This window comes from Bos taurus, chromosome 8 (genome assembly GCF_002263795.3).
Source record: "Bos taurus isolate L1 Dominette 01449 registration number 42190680 breed Hereford chromosome 8, ARS-UCD2.0, whole genome shotgun sequence".
NCBI classification, from domain to species: domain Eukaryota; kingdom Metazoa; phylum Chordata; class Mammalia; order Artiodactyla; family Bovidae; genus Bos; species Bos taurus.
The window spans coordinates 105,559,068-105,578,512 of record NC_037335.1 but is presented as its reverse complement, the minus strand read 5'-3'; the positions used below and the strand labels follow the sequence as shown (position 1 = coordinate 105,578,512).

General features: G+C 52.5%; 1 protein-coding gene across 1 annotated transcript in view; it reads right to left on the bottom strand.

The window, feature by feature from the left end:
• The window catches only part of PAPPA (pappalysin 1), a 266,669-nt gene that overhangs the window by 39,631 nt on the left and 207,593 nt on the right, over positions 1-19,445 (bottom strand). Inside the window, exons 16-19 of the mRNA XM_024996354.2 lie at positions 15,940-16,150; positions 15,161-15,332; positions 6,959-7,106; positions 1,675-1,784 (exon numbers count right to left, since the gene is read on the bottom strand). Coding sequence (XP_024852122.1) covers positions 1,675-1,784; positions 6,959-7,106; positions 15,161-15,332; positions 15,940-16,150 — 641 coding nt within the window. The remainder of the gene's footprint in view (positions 1-1,674; positions 1,785-6,958; positions 7,107-15,160; positions 15,333-15,939; positions 16,151-19,445) is intronic.

The following is a 19,445-nucleotide window of genomic DNA, read 5'->3' as shown; positions in this document are numbered from 1 at the left end:
GGGCTCTGGGTGGGGAGTGGGGAAAAGCACGCTGAGTGTGAAAAACAGATGAAGGAGCCCAAGGTCAGGGAAACAGAGTGGTCTCTTGGATGTGTGCAAGAGTCAAGCAGAGAGACAGACAGACAGACAGACAGGACAACAGGGATGGAGGCAAAGAAGGTGGGCAGGAAGGAGGTGGAAAGAGGTATAGAGGTCTCAGGAGAAGGAAGAGAGAAACAGTGAAAACAGAGGCAGGCAGTTCTTGTATCTCCTTGTATCCGGAAAAACTTTGTGGTCCTCTTGACGAGTGGTACCTTCATGAGACTAGCAGGATCTTCTGCAAAAATATGTGCTTGGTTGCATGTTCTCTGTCTTCACCAAAATCACATCTATCCTGACCTTGCCCTTACCTCCTGGGAGTGGTTTCTCAGAGCTATCTAAGATGCTATCTCCCGGGCTATAGTCCTCATTTGCCCCCAGTAAAACTTCACTCACAACTCTTTAAAAAAAAAAAGAATAAAAAAACAGAGGCAGGAAAAGGGGCACTAAGTTGGAGACGGGCAGAGAGTGGCGGCAGAAGCGGGGGGGGGGGGGCGGCAGCCCTGAGGTGCGGGGGGCAGCAGAGGGGCTGGCAGGCCAGCCAGCAGGGAGTGCTGAGTAAGCCCTCACCACCGCGCCCTCAGCTCGTCTGGGAAAGAGTACACCTGGTATCAGGTTCTGCCAGCTCTCCAAGTGGGATCTGCGATGGGCAGGCGGGCAGACGGGAGCCCTCCCAGTGCCTCAGCAGAAAGGCTGGTGGAGAGACACAGCTGAACCTTCGCGGCGCCCCCGTCTCCATCTCTCACTTCCTCCCGTGCGCGGAGCCAATGCCCCAGAGCTGCCACATAGCACCAGGGATCGTGCTGCCCCGGGGGGCATGAGTGGGGTCCACATCGGCACTGGGGGCTCTGGTTGATCAGGTGACACATAGGAACATGGGGCTGGCCAATTCTGATGGGAACTTGGCCTTCCACACCTGCCTGGCGCCGTGGGGCGAGCACAGCCCTTGGACTCAGGCTTGGGGTCAAACCCTCCTACCGGACCACCGCCCACCCCCGAGGGCTAGTGCTCGGGGAGAGGATGCAGACAGTGGGCCTCGCTCCACCGGACCATCCTGAGGTCTAAACAGACTTGTGTGCTAAGTACTGGGTGCGCAAACACGGGAGGTGCTTCATACACAATTGGTATTGCTAGTTCCCCGTATCACATATTAATTGTTTTCCACCACACAAGTGAAGCATGAGAAAGATACCAGAAGCCCCGGCTATGGAGTGTCCATGAGCTTCTACCAGAGAAGCCGTGAACCCTGCCCCAACAAGTGAGGACGTTCCTGCCAGGCAGACGCAGCTTTGGGGTCTTCTCTGCTCCTTCACCCCAGCTGTTCTTGGAGCCTCAGTCTCATTTGTAAGCGAAGTGCTTTGTCCTCTTACTCCCTGGCCGTCATCGGGATTCAGTGGGACGCTACATGACAGCCTTAGCACAGTGGTTGCCAGGGGGGAAGGACTAAATGTTTAAGGCTTGGAGAATTGACAGTGAACCCGTGTCTGCCCCACAGAGCAGGTGTGGCCATCAGATGCTTTCCCGTATGGAGAGGGACCAACTCAGGACCAGGGCGTGTAGATGGTCAGTGAGGTCGTTTTCCTCCCAGTCACTCACCTGCACTCGCGTGGGGTTCAGCCAGTGCGGGATGTCGCGGACGCTCACGTTCACTGGCAGGACAATGGACTCGCTGTTGTGGTCCAGGCAGGAGGTGGTGCACTCTGACCCTGCAGGGAAGCAGAGAGGGAGGTTGCGGCTCAACCCCTGTCTCCTGATGCCAAAGACCGCCCCTCCCCCCACTGGAATGCACCCGCTGCTCCCTGGGCCCCATTGGTCTGGGCCATCCCTCCCTCAGGGGCAGCGGGAAAGAGAGAACCCCCGCCTCCAGTAGGGCCACCTCTGGTCTCCCTGACAACTCTCTTGTCTCCTGTCCAGCTGACACCACCGCCACGCTCATCAGCCCTGGGCCCAGTTTGCTCTTACTCCTCCTCTGTTCAGAAACCCTTCCAGGGTTGCCCACATCCAGGACAAAGTGCAAAACAAACCCCTCTGTCCAGCATCCATGGCCTCCCATGGTCTGGTCAACCCTGTCTCCCATGAACCACCTCACACACTCCCACTAACTGGACTGCGCTTGGCTTTCCACCCAAATCCCCCATGTCACAGCTTCTAAACTCTTGCCCCTGTGTATCTTTTCTCCTGAATTGTCCCACTGATTGGCCTTCTCAAGGTCAAATCCTACCAGCTCTTCAAAGCCCAGGTCGGATCCTCCGAGAAGCTCGCCCTGATTTCTGCAGCTGACTGAGAGCAGCGTTTGCCATTGGTGAATCCCACTCCAGAGCTGGCCCTGCCCCCTGTCCCTCCTTTCCGCGGTTACAGTAATGCCCTAGGAGGGCAAGGATGGGGTCGAGTCCTCTCTGAGCCTAAGCCAGCGCCTGACACACAAGGTCTGCTCTGCGGGCATCAGCCAAGTGAGCGGTGAGTGTGTGAATGCCCCATCAGCAGTAACCACACTCTCCTCCCCCAGGGCTGGCGCTCACACCCTCCTCTGTGCTCTCAAGATCCTTCCCCCGACTCTTCAACGGGTGCATGACAATCAACGATCTTTCAGACCTTAATCCAAGTGCCCTTTCTTGGAGGAGACCTCCACTCCTGACAACCCAAACCCTCTCCCAGGCACCCGTCACAGACTTTGTCGCTGTGGTACCAAAAGTTCTCTTCCCTGCTTGCCTGTAACTCCATGAGGCCAGTGCTATCTGTGCCCCTTTCTATGCCCAGAGCCTGGCACTGTGCATGGTGGATGGCAGGCACTCGATAAATATTTGTGAAGTGAGTGAAAGAGACAAGAGTGAGCAACTGCATAGATGGTTGAGGAAACGAATGAGTGAATGAATGAAGGGCACAATGAATGAATGATGAGTAGGCATTTAGGTATCCCAGAGAGCAGGAAGTGGGTACATAAACGAGTGAGTGGATGAATAAAGGACTGAATAAGTGGCTAAAGGAATGAAAACATGAATCAGGCAGTGAGTCAGTGAAGGCACCATGACCAACAGAGACAGGGTCAGTACACAGAAGCCCTGGGTCCAGGCACTTCTCCAGCTGACCTTCAAGCTGTGGGTGGGCAAGACGAATGAAATTGGACTGATTCATTCTCTGTCCTGACCTCAGTGATTCTCAAGTCTCCTTAAAACCAAGCTTATCCCATGGGATGTCCCCAGGACTCCAGAAAGGTCCTCATTCATATGGACAGAGAACAGACATGTCACAATCTCACCAGGGCCCTATGGAGGTCATTCCCCTGCCTTAGTATCAAGACCACCCTCGAACACTGAATGGTTTACGAGTCAACTTTCTTGAAAAATATCCTCCGCTGTTAGCCAGTCCAAAGGCTCCCTTCCAGACGTGTGTACGTGTATAAACAGAATGCATATATGTGTATGCTGCTGCTACTGCTAAGTCGCTTCAGTCGTGTCCGACTCTGTGCGACCCCATAGACGGCAGCCCACCAGGCTCCCCCGTCCCTGGGATTCTCCAGGCAAGAACACTGGAGTGGGTTGCCATTTCCTTCTCCATATATGTATATGCATACATGCAAATATAGGTGCATATTTAGATATTTGTATATGTACATATATTTTATCAGGGCCCTTCTGTTGCCATCTTGTCATTCTCTTCAATCTAAGCGAGTCACAAAGTCTGAAGAGGGGGCTGGGGTGGAATGGCAGATCCGGGACAATCTTTAGAATCTCTTTACTTTACACACGGGGCCCCTGAACCCAGAAAAGGCAGGGGTGGGAGTATTTCTGGTCTGGTCAGCTGGCTTTCACCTGCGACTCACCACCCCTGCACACCCAGCCCTTAAGATCGCGGTCCTCACACCCATCTTGGGGGTGAAAGAGTGACGTGTGCAGTGCTTGAGTTCCAGAGCTGGGGAGGAGGGGGCCGTGAATGAAAGCCCACGCCTCTCCGGCTCCCAAACCCCGTGACGCATACAGTGGAAACACAGAAGGGAGAGAAGAGAAGGTGGCGGCCATGGAAGGGGACAGAGAGAGGTGAAGGGTGAGCAGAGAGAAAAGAAGCCCGCAGAAAGACATAAAAAGAAGAGATGAGAGTCCGAGGTGGGGGTCCCTTGGCCCTCAGAGAGACTCCGTGGTGTGTGTGTGAATCAGGAGATCGATTTTAAAGATTTCAGGGAGCCAGGCTGTGATGGGAAAATCTTTTTGGAGAAACAAGACACCACCTCTGAGAAACAGACAAAGGCTGTTCACCCCAAAAGGGGGAATAAATAAACCTGGTTCACCGAGGAGGCCACGGCTGCCCTGTGCAGCAGACACGGCTCAATCCCTCTCTCCCGGTGGCGGGCTCCGCTCTGCCCTCCCCCGCCACAGCGCTGGGCCTCAGGACCAGGCGGCCTGTTGTGATGTATGAGCCCTAATTGGCATCATTACAGATCGCTGATCTCACCGGGCCCCCGTCTCCCCCTCCCAGGAGGAGCCAGGAGGTGGCAGCAGCCTTGGTGGCTGTCACAACTTTCTGGGAGTTTCTGAGAGGGGACACAGGCCTCCCCAGGCCCTCGGCCTGGAGGCAGATGCTCCAAGCAGCTCCAGAAAGGGGGCCCCAGCCCCCAAGCCAGCCGCCTACCTCACCCCTGCCCTGCTTAGGAGGCCTCTGGTCAGGGTCCCTTTCCTTGAGGGACGTCTCCCCGGGGAGGGCTCAGCCCAGGGTGTGGGTGGAAGGACCACGAGCAGGAGTGTCGGGTGGGTGGGGGAAGCTTTGCCCCTCTCTGCTTCAGCATCCCCTTCAGAGGCCCTGGGGAGGGGGCGTTTACTCTCTCAGCCCCCTCCAGCAGACCCCCACCCCCCACCCCAGGTGACCATGCTCATAAAACCACACCGGCATGGCAGTGAGAACAGGGGGTAAAGAGGCAGGGAAGGGGATTCCGCGTCAGACAGACAGCTTTCCCTGTCTGCTTTGACCACGAGAAAGCTCAGGGAGTGAAGGAAAGGCTACTGTCATCACTACCCCTTCTCCCCGCCACCACCTCTCGACCAGCCTGCTGGCTAGCAGAGGGCCAGGCATTCTGGCTCCCTTGCGTGTGTCTGCGACTTGCACATACACAACAGGTACAAAGTGGCCACGTGACGTACCTGCGTACGTGTGTGTGTGAGCTACACGTAGGGTTACGGGTGACGTATCTGGGCGGTGTCTGGCTGATGCGTCCGTGCTAGGCGTGAGCTCACCGCACAATGGGTGCATTTGCGTCGGTTGTGAAGCATGCACGCTTGCTCGTTTGTGCATACAGGAATATATGAGCTTGAAAGCATCGGTGGATGCAGACATGCAGGCGGTCTGGTTTTAATCAGGATTTTTTTTTCTCCTGGGGTTGCTCAATGCCAGGCATGAGTATGACGGCGTATTCATTTTTGTGCGTGTCCTGACTGAGTCAGGGGCAGGGGCCCCATCACAGACAGAAGTGTCCAGAGCCATGCACACCCCTCAGGAATGATGGAGAAAGCCTTGACCTTGGGATGGAGCAGCCAACGCTACTGGCCACCACTCCACCTGTTGCCACAACTTTCTAGAATGCCTATACTGGCAGACCCAATGAGATCCCCCCTCTGCAAAGCTCCTGCTTAGGGTCCTTTGGATCGGTGGCTCCATTAGATCTTAAACTACCTTGGGAATCAGCAGGGAGGGGAACCATGCCCTTGGATGTTTTCTGAGGCATGCTGCACTAATGCGGGAGGGCTGATCCTTACTCTAAGTTCAGCTGAAGAACCTCTGTGCGAGGCTCTGCGTTTCCATCTTTCAAAGGAAGTGGTCAGGCCCCCTAACCCCTCTGCTCCCCAGCTGTGGGCCTCCCTTCTGGACGTGAAATGATAACCACGTGAGGGTGAGGAACACATTGACTCTGTGTGGCTGGGAGTGAGTGTCTGCACAGATAACCCTCTGCTCCAGACACCCCTGGTGATCGTCCCATAAATCACACTGGCCACGAGAAAGGACATCCAATTCCCTGGGCTTTTCATCGTGGTCAATTAAGGAATCCACCCAAGAGGTCAGTAGCACTGCCCTCCACTGAGGTCAGACTCCATGCACGCCCAGCTCCCCAGAAAGCTGTGGGCCTGTGATGAATGTATCTGTCCAGACGCCTGGTCTCTCCCAGGCCACCCCCTGGCATCAGACCCCAGTTTGTCTCCCTTCACTTGGCGAGCTAGCCTATCACCATGTAAAGAATATTTTGAAAAAGCTGTTTCTCCTTATTTTGGAGGCAACTGAAATGCCATGGAAAGAACTCGGGCTTTGGAGGAGTGGTCTCAGGATTTGGGCATGTTCTATCATTGCTTTGAGTCTCAATTTCCTCATCTGTTCAAGGCTATTGAGAGGATAAGAGATCACATCTCTAGAGAGCTGGGTACAGTGCTGACCCACGGCCGGTATTGTGAATGATCAGCATCACACATGTTTTAAGATTACCAACAAAGGCAGCCATACTGGGTCACTGCTTCCCTAAATTGGAAGTGGATTTTCATACCTCCCTCCCTTTGCCATGTTGATCCCTTCTGTCTGGAATGCCACTTCTTGCCCAACTAGCTCTGGCAAATCCCTGTGTAAGCAGACCTTCCTCTAGGAGCCTTCTGTGTCCCTGGAGGCATCAGTCAATGTTTCTGTCCTCCAGTGTAATCCCACACACCCACCCAACATTGCTTTGCTGACATCTGTGCCCTGAATTCTCTTCTTGAGAGGACAGGGTCTGGTCTCATTCCTCTTCATTTCCCCAGTGCCTCGCGCTGAGAGAGGTGCCCATTATCCCAGAAGGACACAAGCTCCAAGTTCTGGGGAGGATGCGCCACCCCCCTTCCCCCCATGCATAGCTCACCACCCACGCCCATCGTACCTATGGCATAGCCCTCAGGGCACTGCAGCTTGAGATTGCTGTTGAGCTGGTCTGGGGCCGAGCACTCGCCTTGCATCTCCTGGCAGATGTGGAAGGAGCCGCTCCAGGTGCCATCTTTCCGGCAGTGGATGACGTTGTTCCCGCGGCCCTGCATGCCACAGAGACACAGTCAGGACCAAGAGAGACCCCACCCTCTGCACAAGAAGCCTCCCAATGTTTCTGCTCTGCAGCGCCCCGAAAGTGTTCCAAAACAAGTTCTTCACCATGGTGGAAACCCAACCGGCCTCCAGTAGAGTCACTGCAATGTCACCATTTTACAGATGGGGACACTGAGGACTCAGTGGGGGAAGAAACTTGCTCAAAGCATTTTGGAGAGTTTAACACCCAGGTTTCCTACATCTGAGTAGTGTTCTTTCAGAGAGTCCAATCAGAGGAACTCGTTTGGCTTGTTTTTTGTAACTGAGAACGTAGGGGACCACGTGTACCCCGATGTGTACAGTGAGTAAGCATGGATCTTGGAGCCATTTGTCAGGAGGCGGTCACACACCAAGGCTCAGAGGCTAAAGGATCTGCCTGCAATGCAGAAGACCTAGGTTTCATCCCTGCGTCAGGAAGATCCCCTGGAGAAAGGAATGGCTACCCAATCCAGTGTTCTTGCCTGGAATATCCCATGAACAGAAGAGCCTGGCAGGCTAGAGTTCATGGGGTCACAAAGAGTCGGACACGACTGAGCGACTATCACTTTTCACTTTCACCCCAGGCATACTCCAAAGCTTGCTTCATCTCAATGGACGAGAAAAAATCCCAGGCCCAGCCCCCCAAGTAGCTTTCTCTTCCAGGGCCTCCCTTCCCCTCCCTCCCTCCTTCCTTCCTTCCTTCCTTCCACTCCATTCCATTCCAGCAATAATGGCACCAAGAGGGTGGTGTGAGGATGCTTCTATACGCTCCCTCCCTCCAAGTCTTTACAATAGGCAATATCCCATCTCTCAATCTTCTGCAAAGCCATGGGCAAACGAGCCACTTTCCACTAACATTCCAACAGAAGGTCAGCTTTGCTGAAATTTCAGAACCATCCCCCAATCCAAAGCCCATTCCTTAGCGTCCATTCTAGGCGTAGCTCTGTCGGGTCCAGTTGTGAAGTAAGCCGGCTCCCTGCTCCCCACAGCACCACCGCCAGCCCTGAGCGTCGTCCACTGCCTGCATTCTCAAATGCCCCACGTAGGGTTTCACCTGGCCAGGCTGCTTCTGCATGTGTTGCACCTTTGTCTGCTCTGTCCCCTGCCCCTGCCCCCTTGTCCAAACACAGGCACAGAACTTTCTGGCAGAAGCATCCTGTCCTAATGCCAAGCCCAGGCCTGCACACTGCACTAGCCGAAGGTCTCTGACACCCGCTGCCTCTCTATCATCTGTTCCCTCCTAAATGGTACCCTCTTGGGTCACCCCTGCACCCCTGGGGGCCTTCCACAGTACTCAACAGGTCCCAGCCACTTAACAGGCCCATTCACACATCACCCAATAGGTATTTTTGTTCATTCAGGAACAAAAGATGGAGTGAGTAAGTACAGAGATGTGGAATGAATTTGTTTAAAAAGAAGAGAAATGCATGGATGAGGAAATAAATGAGTAAATGAAGAAATGAATGAATACGTGAATAAATGAACAAGTGTGTGCATGAGAAAACAAACTCTTGGAAAGGGCTGACGCAGGCTGAAGCTGCCCTGTCTGAGAAAACAGCTGTAAGGAGCTGGGATTTAGAGAGAAAGGGGCCCCTCTCTGGGCCTCACGTGGGCCAGCATGAGGAGGATCTGGTGGCGGTGGAAACCTCTGTGGCCACGGAGAAGGGTGGCCCATCCCGCGCCCACAGCTGTGGGGTGATTGCTGAGTCCACCCAGAGGTTCCGTGTGAGCGCGGGGAAAGTTTAGGCAACTTCCTATGGCTTCAGAGAACCCCGACTCTCCCTCCCAGAACCCCAGGCCCCGTGATTCTGCTGGGCCCTCAGGGGAGTAGGAAATTGACCCCAATTTCCTTGAGCCTTGGCCTATGGTGCACTTGGCCTCCAGCCCCTGAAGGGCTGCAGACCTCAGCACTGCGTGGGCCAGAGCTGGCTGGGAGCTGGGTTTGCAACAGAGAATGTATTAGGACCGGCTGGAATCTGCGTAGGGAATTTCATGCCGGGGAGGCGCCACTACAGAAAAGGGAAGCATAAAGGCACTCTGGTCTTGCTGCCTCTGGTCTCTCTCCCTCCTGCCCAGCTCATCTGGCACTTTCTGCTGCTGACTGAAGCAGCGTCACAAAGGATACAGTCCTTCTGATAAGATAGCTTGCACTTTCAAACCAGGCTTGCTGGAGGGCCACCAGCCAGGGCTTCTACAGTGGGACCCAGATGACACGCCAGCCCCTTCTCTTGCTCTGCACACATCCTTCCTTTGAGTCTGTGGTCACCTGTCTCTCCCGCATACTTCTTTTGATTCCCACCCCCACACCTTTGGCCCTCTGTACCTTCTACATGGCAGACTTCCCAGAGCCTCTCTGGATTTCATGTCCTCCTTTGGGAAAAGATTTTTGTGCACTTAGGGCTACCTATCACCTGGGTGCAGGAGAAGGCAATGGCACCCCACTCCACTACTCTTGCCTGGAAAATCCCATGGATGGAGGAGCCTGGTAGGCTGCAGTCCATGGGGTCGCTAAGAGTCGGACACGACTGAGCGACTTCAGTTTCACTTTTCACTTTTATGCATTGGAGAAGGAAATAGCAACCCACTCCAGTCTTCTTGCCTGGAGAATCCCAGGGACAGAGGAGCCTGGTAGGAGGTCGTCTATGGGGTCGCACAGAGTCGGACACAACTGATGTGACTTAGCAGCAGCAGCAGCAGCAGCATCACCTGGGTGCAGATGCTTGGAGCAGAGCCATGCTGCTGAGCCCAGTGTGACCATAGAAGGCCTGACATGCAGGATCCAATCTGGGAAGACCGGAGGCCAGGGGACCCACTGTGCATCTCTGAATGCACAGTGCTACATGCTAGGGTGAAGTTTACCACCAGAGGGCTGAGCATCTCTTAGCAAAGCATCTTGTCTCTCTGTGCCTGTGTCTCCATCTGCAAAAAAAGCATACTATATGGGGCTGCCCTGGTGGCTCTGTGGTAAAGAATCTGCCTGCCAATGCAGGAGACACGGGTTTGGTTCCTGATCCAGGAAGATCCCACATGCCATGGAGCAACTGAGCCCATGCACCACAAGTAGGGAGCCTGTGCTCTAGAGCCCTTGGGTTGCAATTACTGAAGCCCAAGTGCCCTAGAGTCCATGCTCTGCAACAAGAGAAGCCGCTGTGCTGGGAACCATGCACCGCAACTGGAGGGTGCCCCCACCTCGCTGCAACTGGAGAAAAGCCCATGCAATGGCAAAAGTCATGCACAGCCCCAAATAAATAAATAAACACAAATGCAAAAGAAGCGTACTATGCTTTCTCAACTCTAACTACACAGGTCCCCAAAAAGCCACAAGCATATAATACAGTGTCAAACATCTACTACGTGCCAGTGTTTTACACGCAGTTAAAAATGCTTTTACCAGTGCAGTTAGTGTGGAAATCATGTCCTTTTTATAGATTTGAAAACTGAGGCTCAGCTAGGAAGTGAAAAGGTGAGTTTTTAAATGATGCTGGTGTGATGGTTAAGAGTCTGGACTTCAGTCAGACTTCCCAGGTTCCAATTCCATCTCTGCACCCTTCCCACTGTGCAGACTTGGGGAAGTTCCTTAACTTCTCTATGCTTTGGTTTCCTGTTAAATGAGCCTGGAATTCACTGCCTGAAAAAGTCATCATGGGGATCAGTGAGTTAGGCTATGTGAAGCATTTATAGCTTAACACACAGATCAGGCCCTCTAAGGGTTAGCTGAGCTCTTAACCACTCTCTTGCACTGCCTCAAAGGGAACTTTAACATCAGCCCAAGCATTACCCACATTTGAGAAATGGCAGCTGCCAGAACAGGGAGGCGGCCGGGCCGGAGCCAGGCTTTTCCCTGTAAACCTCTGTGCTTTCCTACAGTACAGGGGAGTGGAATCGGGAGGAGAGGCTGGGAGACGCGCAGAGAGGGAGACCCAGACCTCTAGTTAGCAGAAATGGAAGTAAGACAGTGGCGGAGAGAATATGACATCAACAGAGCAATTCAGCTCAGTTGTTCAGTCGTGTCTGACTCTTTGTGACCCCACGGACGGCAGCACACCAGGCTTCCATGTCCTTCACCATCTCCCGGACTTTGCTCAGATTCATGTCCACTGAGTGGGTGATGCCATCCAACCATCTACACAGTGAACCACAAGATACAGAGATCTGCTAACAGCAATCTCAGTTCTGCCTGGACTTCCTCCTAGTTGTATAAAGTGGGCAAGACACCTTAACTCCCTGAACCACACCTTCCTCACCTGCAAAATGGGACAGTGATGCCAGACACTGTGGGGCTTAAATGTCTGTACAAAGCACTTAACCCAGCCTGGCGTAGAGTACATGCTCAATAAATCACAGCTGTTGTTTATTATCTGCCTCTGTGTCTGGTCAATGGCCTCACATGCATTTTGTTTCCTCCCAGTGAGATACAGGGGTGACGTGTAGCCATGCAGCTGCAGGAGTAAGGCTGGGCAGAAAATGTCGTTTGTGCAATGACTTGGCTAGGAGATCTGACTCTGCTACCAACTTGCTGTGTGACCTTGGGTATGATGCTTCTCCTCTCTGAGCTTCAGTGATCCTACCTATCAAATAAGCAGATTGCAATGGGAAAACCCTGAGGTCCAGCCCATCTCTAATATTGTATGGGCTTGGGACTTCCTCTAGGAAGCCCTGCATCCTTGGGCAAGCATGTGATGATCCTGAACCTAGAAGCTGCCCCGCTTGGGAAGGCATTATACGTATGGGAGGGGTGCCCAGGTTGCGCACCGCACAATTCCACAGGCCCACCCTACTTCCACTGCCTCAGTTAATCCTCACAAATAAACTAAGAGGAAGCCAGAATTACTTCCCCTCCCCCACTTTATGCCTGAGGAAACTGAAGCTTAAAGAGTTAAATAACTTGCCCAAGTCCTCCAGCTAGTAAGTGGTAAAGCCAAGATTCAAACACAGAGTCTGGATCCAGCATCACAGTGGCTCCCTAGGAATGGATGAAGTTGAGGTCTGATTTGTTCATTTGCTTTTAGTGTCAGTGGGAAGGAGTATGTGAGCCTCCCCTACAACAGCCCCTGTCCTCCCTTGCCAGGATCTGGAGCTTGTTTGGAAAGCAAAGAATTCCCGCTCCATATACATGCTGTTCGATTCAAGATACTCTGCGCGGTACATTTCGACTGTGTTTACAGGCAGCGAGAGGGGATCTGAGGTGAATACTAGATTTGGCTCCCAGGCCCCCGGTCTGAGGGTAGAGGAAATTCATTTGCAGTACAAACTAGAAACGTCAATTGTATTAGGAGCCCATTTGGCACGCGCTCCCTCATTCCTTAGCCGGCAAGCAATACCCTGCTCCTTAGCGTCTGGCCTCCCCGGCAGTTGCCAAACAGGACCGCTTGAGTCGTCTGATAAATTTACATTTTCCTCTCCTTTAAATACAAACTGGCCATGAAAGGTACTTGGCAGGCCCCAGGCAGACTGGGTTTCAGTTTGATAACATGACCACGGCCAGAATAGTATTTGGCTCAGCAGTTCGGGTAACTGTTAGCAACAGTTTTATGTAAGGGAGTGAGAGGGAAGTTGATCGGCTGCGTGAGGCCGTGGTAATCTCTGGCCTTTGCTTGTTCCAGCCCCAGCTTCTGCCTCCCTGGCAGCTGAGGAAGGGAAGGACCCGGGTACACAGACAGGAGTCCTGAGCATGCCTCCCCTACAGGGCTTGCCTCCTGGACTCGGTCTGCCCACTGTCCACAGTTGGGGGACCAGGTTCCGATTCTGATTCAGCTGACACCAGCTGCGTCACCTTGGATGGCTGAGTGAGTGTCCCAGCTGGAAAATGAGGAGAGCAGCCTGAATGTCCACGGCAGGAGTCAGGCCCTGTCACTTCCCGAGCACCTACTAGGCGCTTGGCACTATCCCCAGTGCTGACAACACAGGGAAGATGAAAGCTGTGGTCAGGGATCTCAAAACCTAGTGGAACTGAAAGTAAAGTCACTCAGTCCGATTCTTTGCAACCCCTTGGACTGTAGCTCACCAGGCTCCTCCGTCCATGGAATTTTCCAGGCAAGAGTACCGGAGTGGGTTGCCATTTCCTTCTCCAGGGGATCTCCCCGACCCAGGGATTGAACCCAAGTCTCCCACATTGCAAGCAGATGCTTTACCGTCTGAGCCACCTGGGAAGCCCCAAAATCTAGTGGGGGAGCGTGAAATGAATTACAATGCAGCGTGGCCAGTGCTGTGAGGGAGGGGCACTGGGCCCACAGTGGGAGGGGCAGGAAAAGGTTCCTGGAAGAAGGGGTGCCTGGGCTGAATGGTGAAGGACACTTAGGCTGGAAAAGGTGACAGCTCCTTTCACAGAGAACATGCAGGTGAAGGGGGAGATCTGTCTTACTGTGATGGGGGAGGTAAGCTGAATGCACAGGTGAGACTTACTCTAAGGGAGATGGGGTTACTGATTCACAAAAGACTTTGAGCAGGGGAACTGTCATGATCACACGTGTGCTCTCAACAGGCCACTCTGGCTGTGATGTGGAGAGTCTGCCGGAGAGGCAAGGAGAAGGCAGGGGGGCGGTCGGGAAGCTGCATGCGGGCCAGGAGGGTGATGCTGCTGGCCTGAGTTAGGCCGGTGGCCTTGGAGACAGGTAAGGGCAGTTCAGGAGTTCGGAATGGGCAGAAGTCAGAGGCTAACTGCACGTGGGAATGGGAGTAAAAGGAGCTGACGATGCTGCTCCGACTGTGTCTAGTATTTGGTTTTTCCAGTGGTCGTGAATGGATGTGAGAGCTGGACCATAAAGAAAGCTGAGCGCTGAAGAGTTGATGCTTTTGAACTGTGGTGTTGGAGGAGACTCTTGAGAGCCCCTTGGACTGCAAGGAGATCCAACCAGACTGCTAAAGGAGATCAGTTCTGGGTGTTCATTGGAAGGACTGATGCTGAAGCTGAAACTCCAATCCTTTGGCCACCTCATGTGAAGAGCTGACTCATTTGAAAAGACCCTGATGCTGGGAAAGATTGAAGGCAGGAGGAGAATGGGATGATAGAAGATGAGATGGTTGGATAGCACCACTGACTCTCAATGGACATGAGTTTGGGTAAACTCAGGGAGTTGGTGATGGACAGGGAGGCCTGGCATGCTTCAGTTCATGGGGTTGCAAAGAGTCGGACACAACTGAGCTACCGAACTGAACTGAACTGAACTGAATACCCACTAAGCACTGACAAGAGGGAGATCCTTGCACTGGGGCCCAGTTGGCTGAACTCTGGCCTCATCTGAGTAAAGATCCTTGCCCACCTGTGTGTCATGGGGCTTGAGGCATCCACCCTAAATGGTGGGTTCTCTCAGGACTGGAGCTCCCTGTGGATCTAAGTCTTCCCTGGAGCCAGCTGGTTCCTCATTCTCTTTCCCATTCTTGATTCCCTACTTGTCTTAGTGGGTGGAGGTGGGTGTGTGTAAGGATTAAGGAAATGCCATTCACAGAACTGCCTCAGCAGGGCTGCTGGGAGTGCTGAACTCAGTTACACGTGGACTGAGATAGAATTCAGTCCCCTCCATCTCCTACCATCCTTCTTCAGTAGTCTCAAAACTGTACATCTGGTCTAAATATGGCTCCCTTTCTCCAAATGCTTGAGGAGCTACTGATGTCTCCAGATCATGGAAATCGTGATTCTACATATTTCAGAGCAATGTAAGTGGCGATGGTGGTAAAAAGTCAACAAACCAGCCTCGGTCACTCCTTACCTTGGATCAAGTTCAGACATTGGGATTTCACTTATGATTTCTCTCATAAGGTTCCTGATACTGAGATTTTTTTTCAAAGCTAAGAATCGCTGAACCAGTAATATGCAGTGTGATGGGTAGGACCACGAGGTTCAGAGAGATTACAAAGAAAGATGGTGAGAACTCAGCTCCTAAACTTCTGCATGGGTGATACTGCTATTACACAATTGTGGCATCCGCAGGGAGTCTCCTGGAGGATGTGGTTCTTAAATCCTGGCTGGTGGTTAGTAAACAGAGGGGAAAGGGGTCTAAGTGTTGACCCCAAATTCAAGGAGCCTCACCTGGGTGGCATCGCTGTCTTCACAGTTGATCCTGCACTCGCTGTTGAACTGGAAGCCATTGGTGCACTGGTACAGCCCGTGGAATTTTGGTGGAGGAGGGTCACACGTCACAGGAACACAAGCTCCCTCCTGCCAGCTGCCATCCTGGGTACACTGGGTCTTGAAGGCCCGTCTTTGAGGAAGAGATAAAAGTAGAGACATCTCAAGGACCCAATGGCTGCAGCCACGCTCTTCCCACGGTCTCTGGAGCCAGCTGGCCTCACACATACCTTTCTGATTCCTGAGTCCCTGCTCATCCTATTGCATGGCGGAGGGAGTGAGGAGGGGTTAAGGTAAACGTTCACAGAACTCTTTTCTCAGGGCCAAGCAAGAGTTTCATGTGGACTGAAATAAAATCAAGCCCTGCTGGCCCGTTTCCGCCCACTTCCTTCCAGGGGCGCTGACGGGGGCTGACGCGGGGATGGTATGGATACCCACCACTTGCTGTGCACCAGGCACCCTGCACGCACTCCACACACACATCCTCATTCATCCTTCACAACCATCTCACCCAGTGACTGCTATCATCCTCCCCATCGTATTGCTCAACGGTAGAGGCCCAGAGAAGTCACACAGTCAGCAAGCAGCTGATGACAATGTCCCTCCAGATTCCCAGGGAAGAGCACGGGATGAATGGTGGGCAGAGCAGGGAGCACTTCCTTCTAACTAGACAGACCTGGCTCTCCCTGTCCCCCGGCCGGCTCCAGCCGCCGGGAGCTTGCCTCTGCGGCCGCACTTACTTCTTTGACTTCCGGGAGGAGCCGGGCACGTGGTATCCAGGTCTGCACTTGTACTTGCAGAAGGAGCCCACCTTGTGCTTGTTCTCACGGCACCGGGCCGTCTGGAGGTCTGCGTTGGGCACCGGGGGCGGAGCCAGGCACATGAGCTCACACAGGGCCTCCGGGAAGGACCACAGCCCATCCTCCATGCAGGTCAGGAGGCTGTTGTTGCCTGTAGGACACAGGCAGGCAGGGTTAGTGGAGGCGGGAGGTGGGGAGGCTCTGATAGACCAGCTCATCCACGGCTGCCTGGACTCAAGTCAACTTGAAGAACCAGACACTTGCACATGTGATTCCAGACCCTTCCACCTTCAGCTGAGGAGTCTAGGGAGAAGAAAGAGCTGCCACAAAATAAAAAAAAAGAAAAAAAAAAAAAGGGGGAGACACAATTTGGGGAGTGATGTACCCCATGTCTACAGTGAATCCAATTCAAGGCTCCTGACTTCGGATTCTGAAACCTCTTATATTGCATAGACAAGAGACCTTCACGATCCTTGTCAACTACAAATGGGCACTTGCCACGAGTATTTGCCAGCGACTGAACAACAAGGGCATTTGCCACCTGCCTGAGCAGAGATTGAACCCTGTGCTGTTGCAGCTGCCAACCTGACCTTCAGCACCCACTGAGGGGGACTCAGGGAGGAGGGTGAGGCACTCTGTGCTCCAAGGAAACTGGTGGAACAGGTCTTTAGATAGTTAGATATTTTCAGGAGCTGATTTCATGATCCCAATCCTTGGATCTCTTCATATCTAGTAAATCACTAAAGCCCTTCATGATGACATCAGTTCCTCATGACTAACAGAAAACCTTTTCTAAAGTAAGAACTTGATTACACTGAACTCCCCCTTCACCAAAATCTTATATATTAACCTTCCCCACTGCCTCTTTGGAGCAGTCCCTCAGAGCTCTCTGAAGCACTGCCTCCTGGGCTGCCTTCCTCATTTTGCCCCAGAAATAAAACTTAACTCGCAACTCTCACTTTGCACATCTTTTTAGTCCACACTTCATCCTCCCTGCTTTGCATCTGGGCCCAGAGATGAAGAAACTTGCTTTCCAGTAATTGGCAGAGTAAGTTTCCCTGATAGCTCAGCTGGTAAAGATTCCGCCTGCAGTGCAGGAGAGCCTGGTTTGATTCCTGATCAGGAAGTTCCCCTGGAGAAGGGATAGGCTACCCACTCCAGTATTCTTGGGCTTCCCTCGTGGCTCAGTTGGTAAAGAATTTGCCTGCAATGCAGGAGACCTGGGTTCGATCCTTGGGTAGGGAAGATCCCCTGCAGGAGGGCATGGCAACCCACTCTAGTATTCTGGCCTGGAGAATTCTCATGAACAGAAGAGCCTAGTGGGCCACAGACCATGGGGTTGCAAAGAGTCGGACACAGCTGAGCAACTAAGCATGCAAGGTCCTATCAGAATCGACTAGGCGCTCTGATTTCAGGGTGCTGTGTGACCTTCAGCTGCCACTCCCTCGCTGGGCCCCGCATCCCTGAATTTGTCTGAGTCCCCCTTATGCCTGGAAGTGGTAGCCTCGTGGTATCTGGAGGCTGGATTTTCTTCTCAGGCCCCAGTATTTAGTGAAGCTTTGCCAAAGCAGCTGAGAGATGAGCACTTCTCCGCAGCCCATGCTAGCTCTAGGAGACATACTGACTGCCACAGGGAAGCTGGCCTGATGGGAAATGTCACAAGTAAAAGTGAAACACGGAGAGGCAGGCTTTTCTCTGACGGGTCGTATGTTATTGACACACACAGCCTGCCCAGAATCTCCCCAAGACAACTGGAGATGGACCTGAAACTTGGGGCTCCCAACCAAACTTTCCTCTTCCCAGTTATTCCTGACAGGTGTTGACAACCAGGGCTGGACACACGTGGGAGGCTCAGGGATTAGGAATTGGAGGGGTGATCAGGGTGAGACTGACATTTACCGATCAGTTACAACCGACTGAGCACTTCTGCTACGTGATCTCATTTATCCTCACACAGTACTCTTAGTAGGGCGACAACTTGTATTTGAAAGCAGAGATTTAGAAAGGCAAGTGACTTGCCCAAGTTCTCTGGTTAATAAAAGACAAGAGTTTAAAGCTGGTTTTGTGTAACTACAAAGACGGCTGTGGTTTTTAGTGGAAAGTTGGCTATACCTGCTTAGCAGAGACTCTGTTTTCTGTTCTGAGACAGCCAAACCCCAAATCTCCTATCTAGAGAAAGAAAGCAATTGCTCCTGCCTTTCAGGGTGATGAGAAGATGAAATGAAACATGTGGATGGGTAGTGTTCAGGAAAATGCTACCAGTTTCCTTGATGCTCTTCCCTCCCTCCCATCTTTCCTTCTCTCTCCTTCATCTCCCCCTCCTCCGAATCCCTGTCTTTAGCAGCAGCTCTGAAAGGATCACAGGAGTTGCATGAGAACCTCCATTCATTCGGGGCTTCCCAGGTGATGCTAGTGGTAAAGAACCCACCTTCCAATGCAGGAGATGTAAGAGATGTGGGTTCGATCCCTGGGTTGGGAAGATGCCCTAGAGGAGAGCATGGCAACCCACTCCAGTATTCTTGCCTGGAGAATCACCATGGACAGAGGAGCCTGGTGGACTACAGTCCATAGGGTTGCAAAGAGTCAGACATGACTGAAGTGACTTAGGACACACACACTCTATTCATTCAACAAGCATCTATTTAGTGCTTACTATGTGCCAGCTACTCTTGCCTATGTCGAGACATGGCAATGAACAAAACAAACCCCAAACCCTGCCCTCTTGGAGGTTATATTTTAGTGGGATACGGAGAAGTTACCTTTTTAAAAAAGCAAACTATTTGGTGTGTAGAAGGTGGAAAGAACTATGGAGAGAAATAAAACAGGAAAAAGAAGAAAGAAGAGAGCATATGTAGGCTCCTCTGCTCTTCTTTCCCTGCTCACTTGCCTCTTCCTCCTCCCATATCTGTGTGAGTCACTTGAGGAGCCCAAGACAACTTAGGGTCTGTAAGCCATAAAGAGGCCACCACGTGACAAACTGGGGCACTGTACACCACAGATATCTCTACATCGAGTAGAAAGAATAAAGCGTGTGGAAGAGGGACTCATTTGGTTTCTACAGAAGCAGAGACGGCTCCAGCACACCAAAGATTGTAAATTGCATTATTGTTATTATTTTTGTGTGTGTGGTCTTGTGATGAAGGCCGTGTTGGAGTGCCTGTGTTTAGCAAGAGCTTAGCGGGGACTGGGAGCCACAAAAGATAAGGGGAGCATACCCTCTCTAAATTTCCCAGGAAGGATAAAACGCCTCTGGACAAGGGTCGAGATGCTTCACAAGTACACCCTATCAGCTATGCAAACCCTAGACTGTGAAGTGGACGTTGTGGTTCTCTGGTGGTGAGCTAACAGAAAAATCATAAAAGGTTAATCAAGAGAGAAAACGCAGACTAGAAATGTACATTCTTTGAGAGGGTAAATAGGAGTTAGCTGAGCACTGCGGTCAGAAG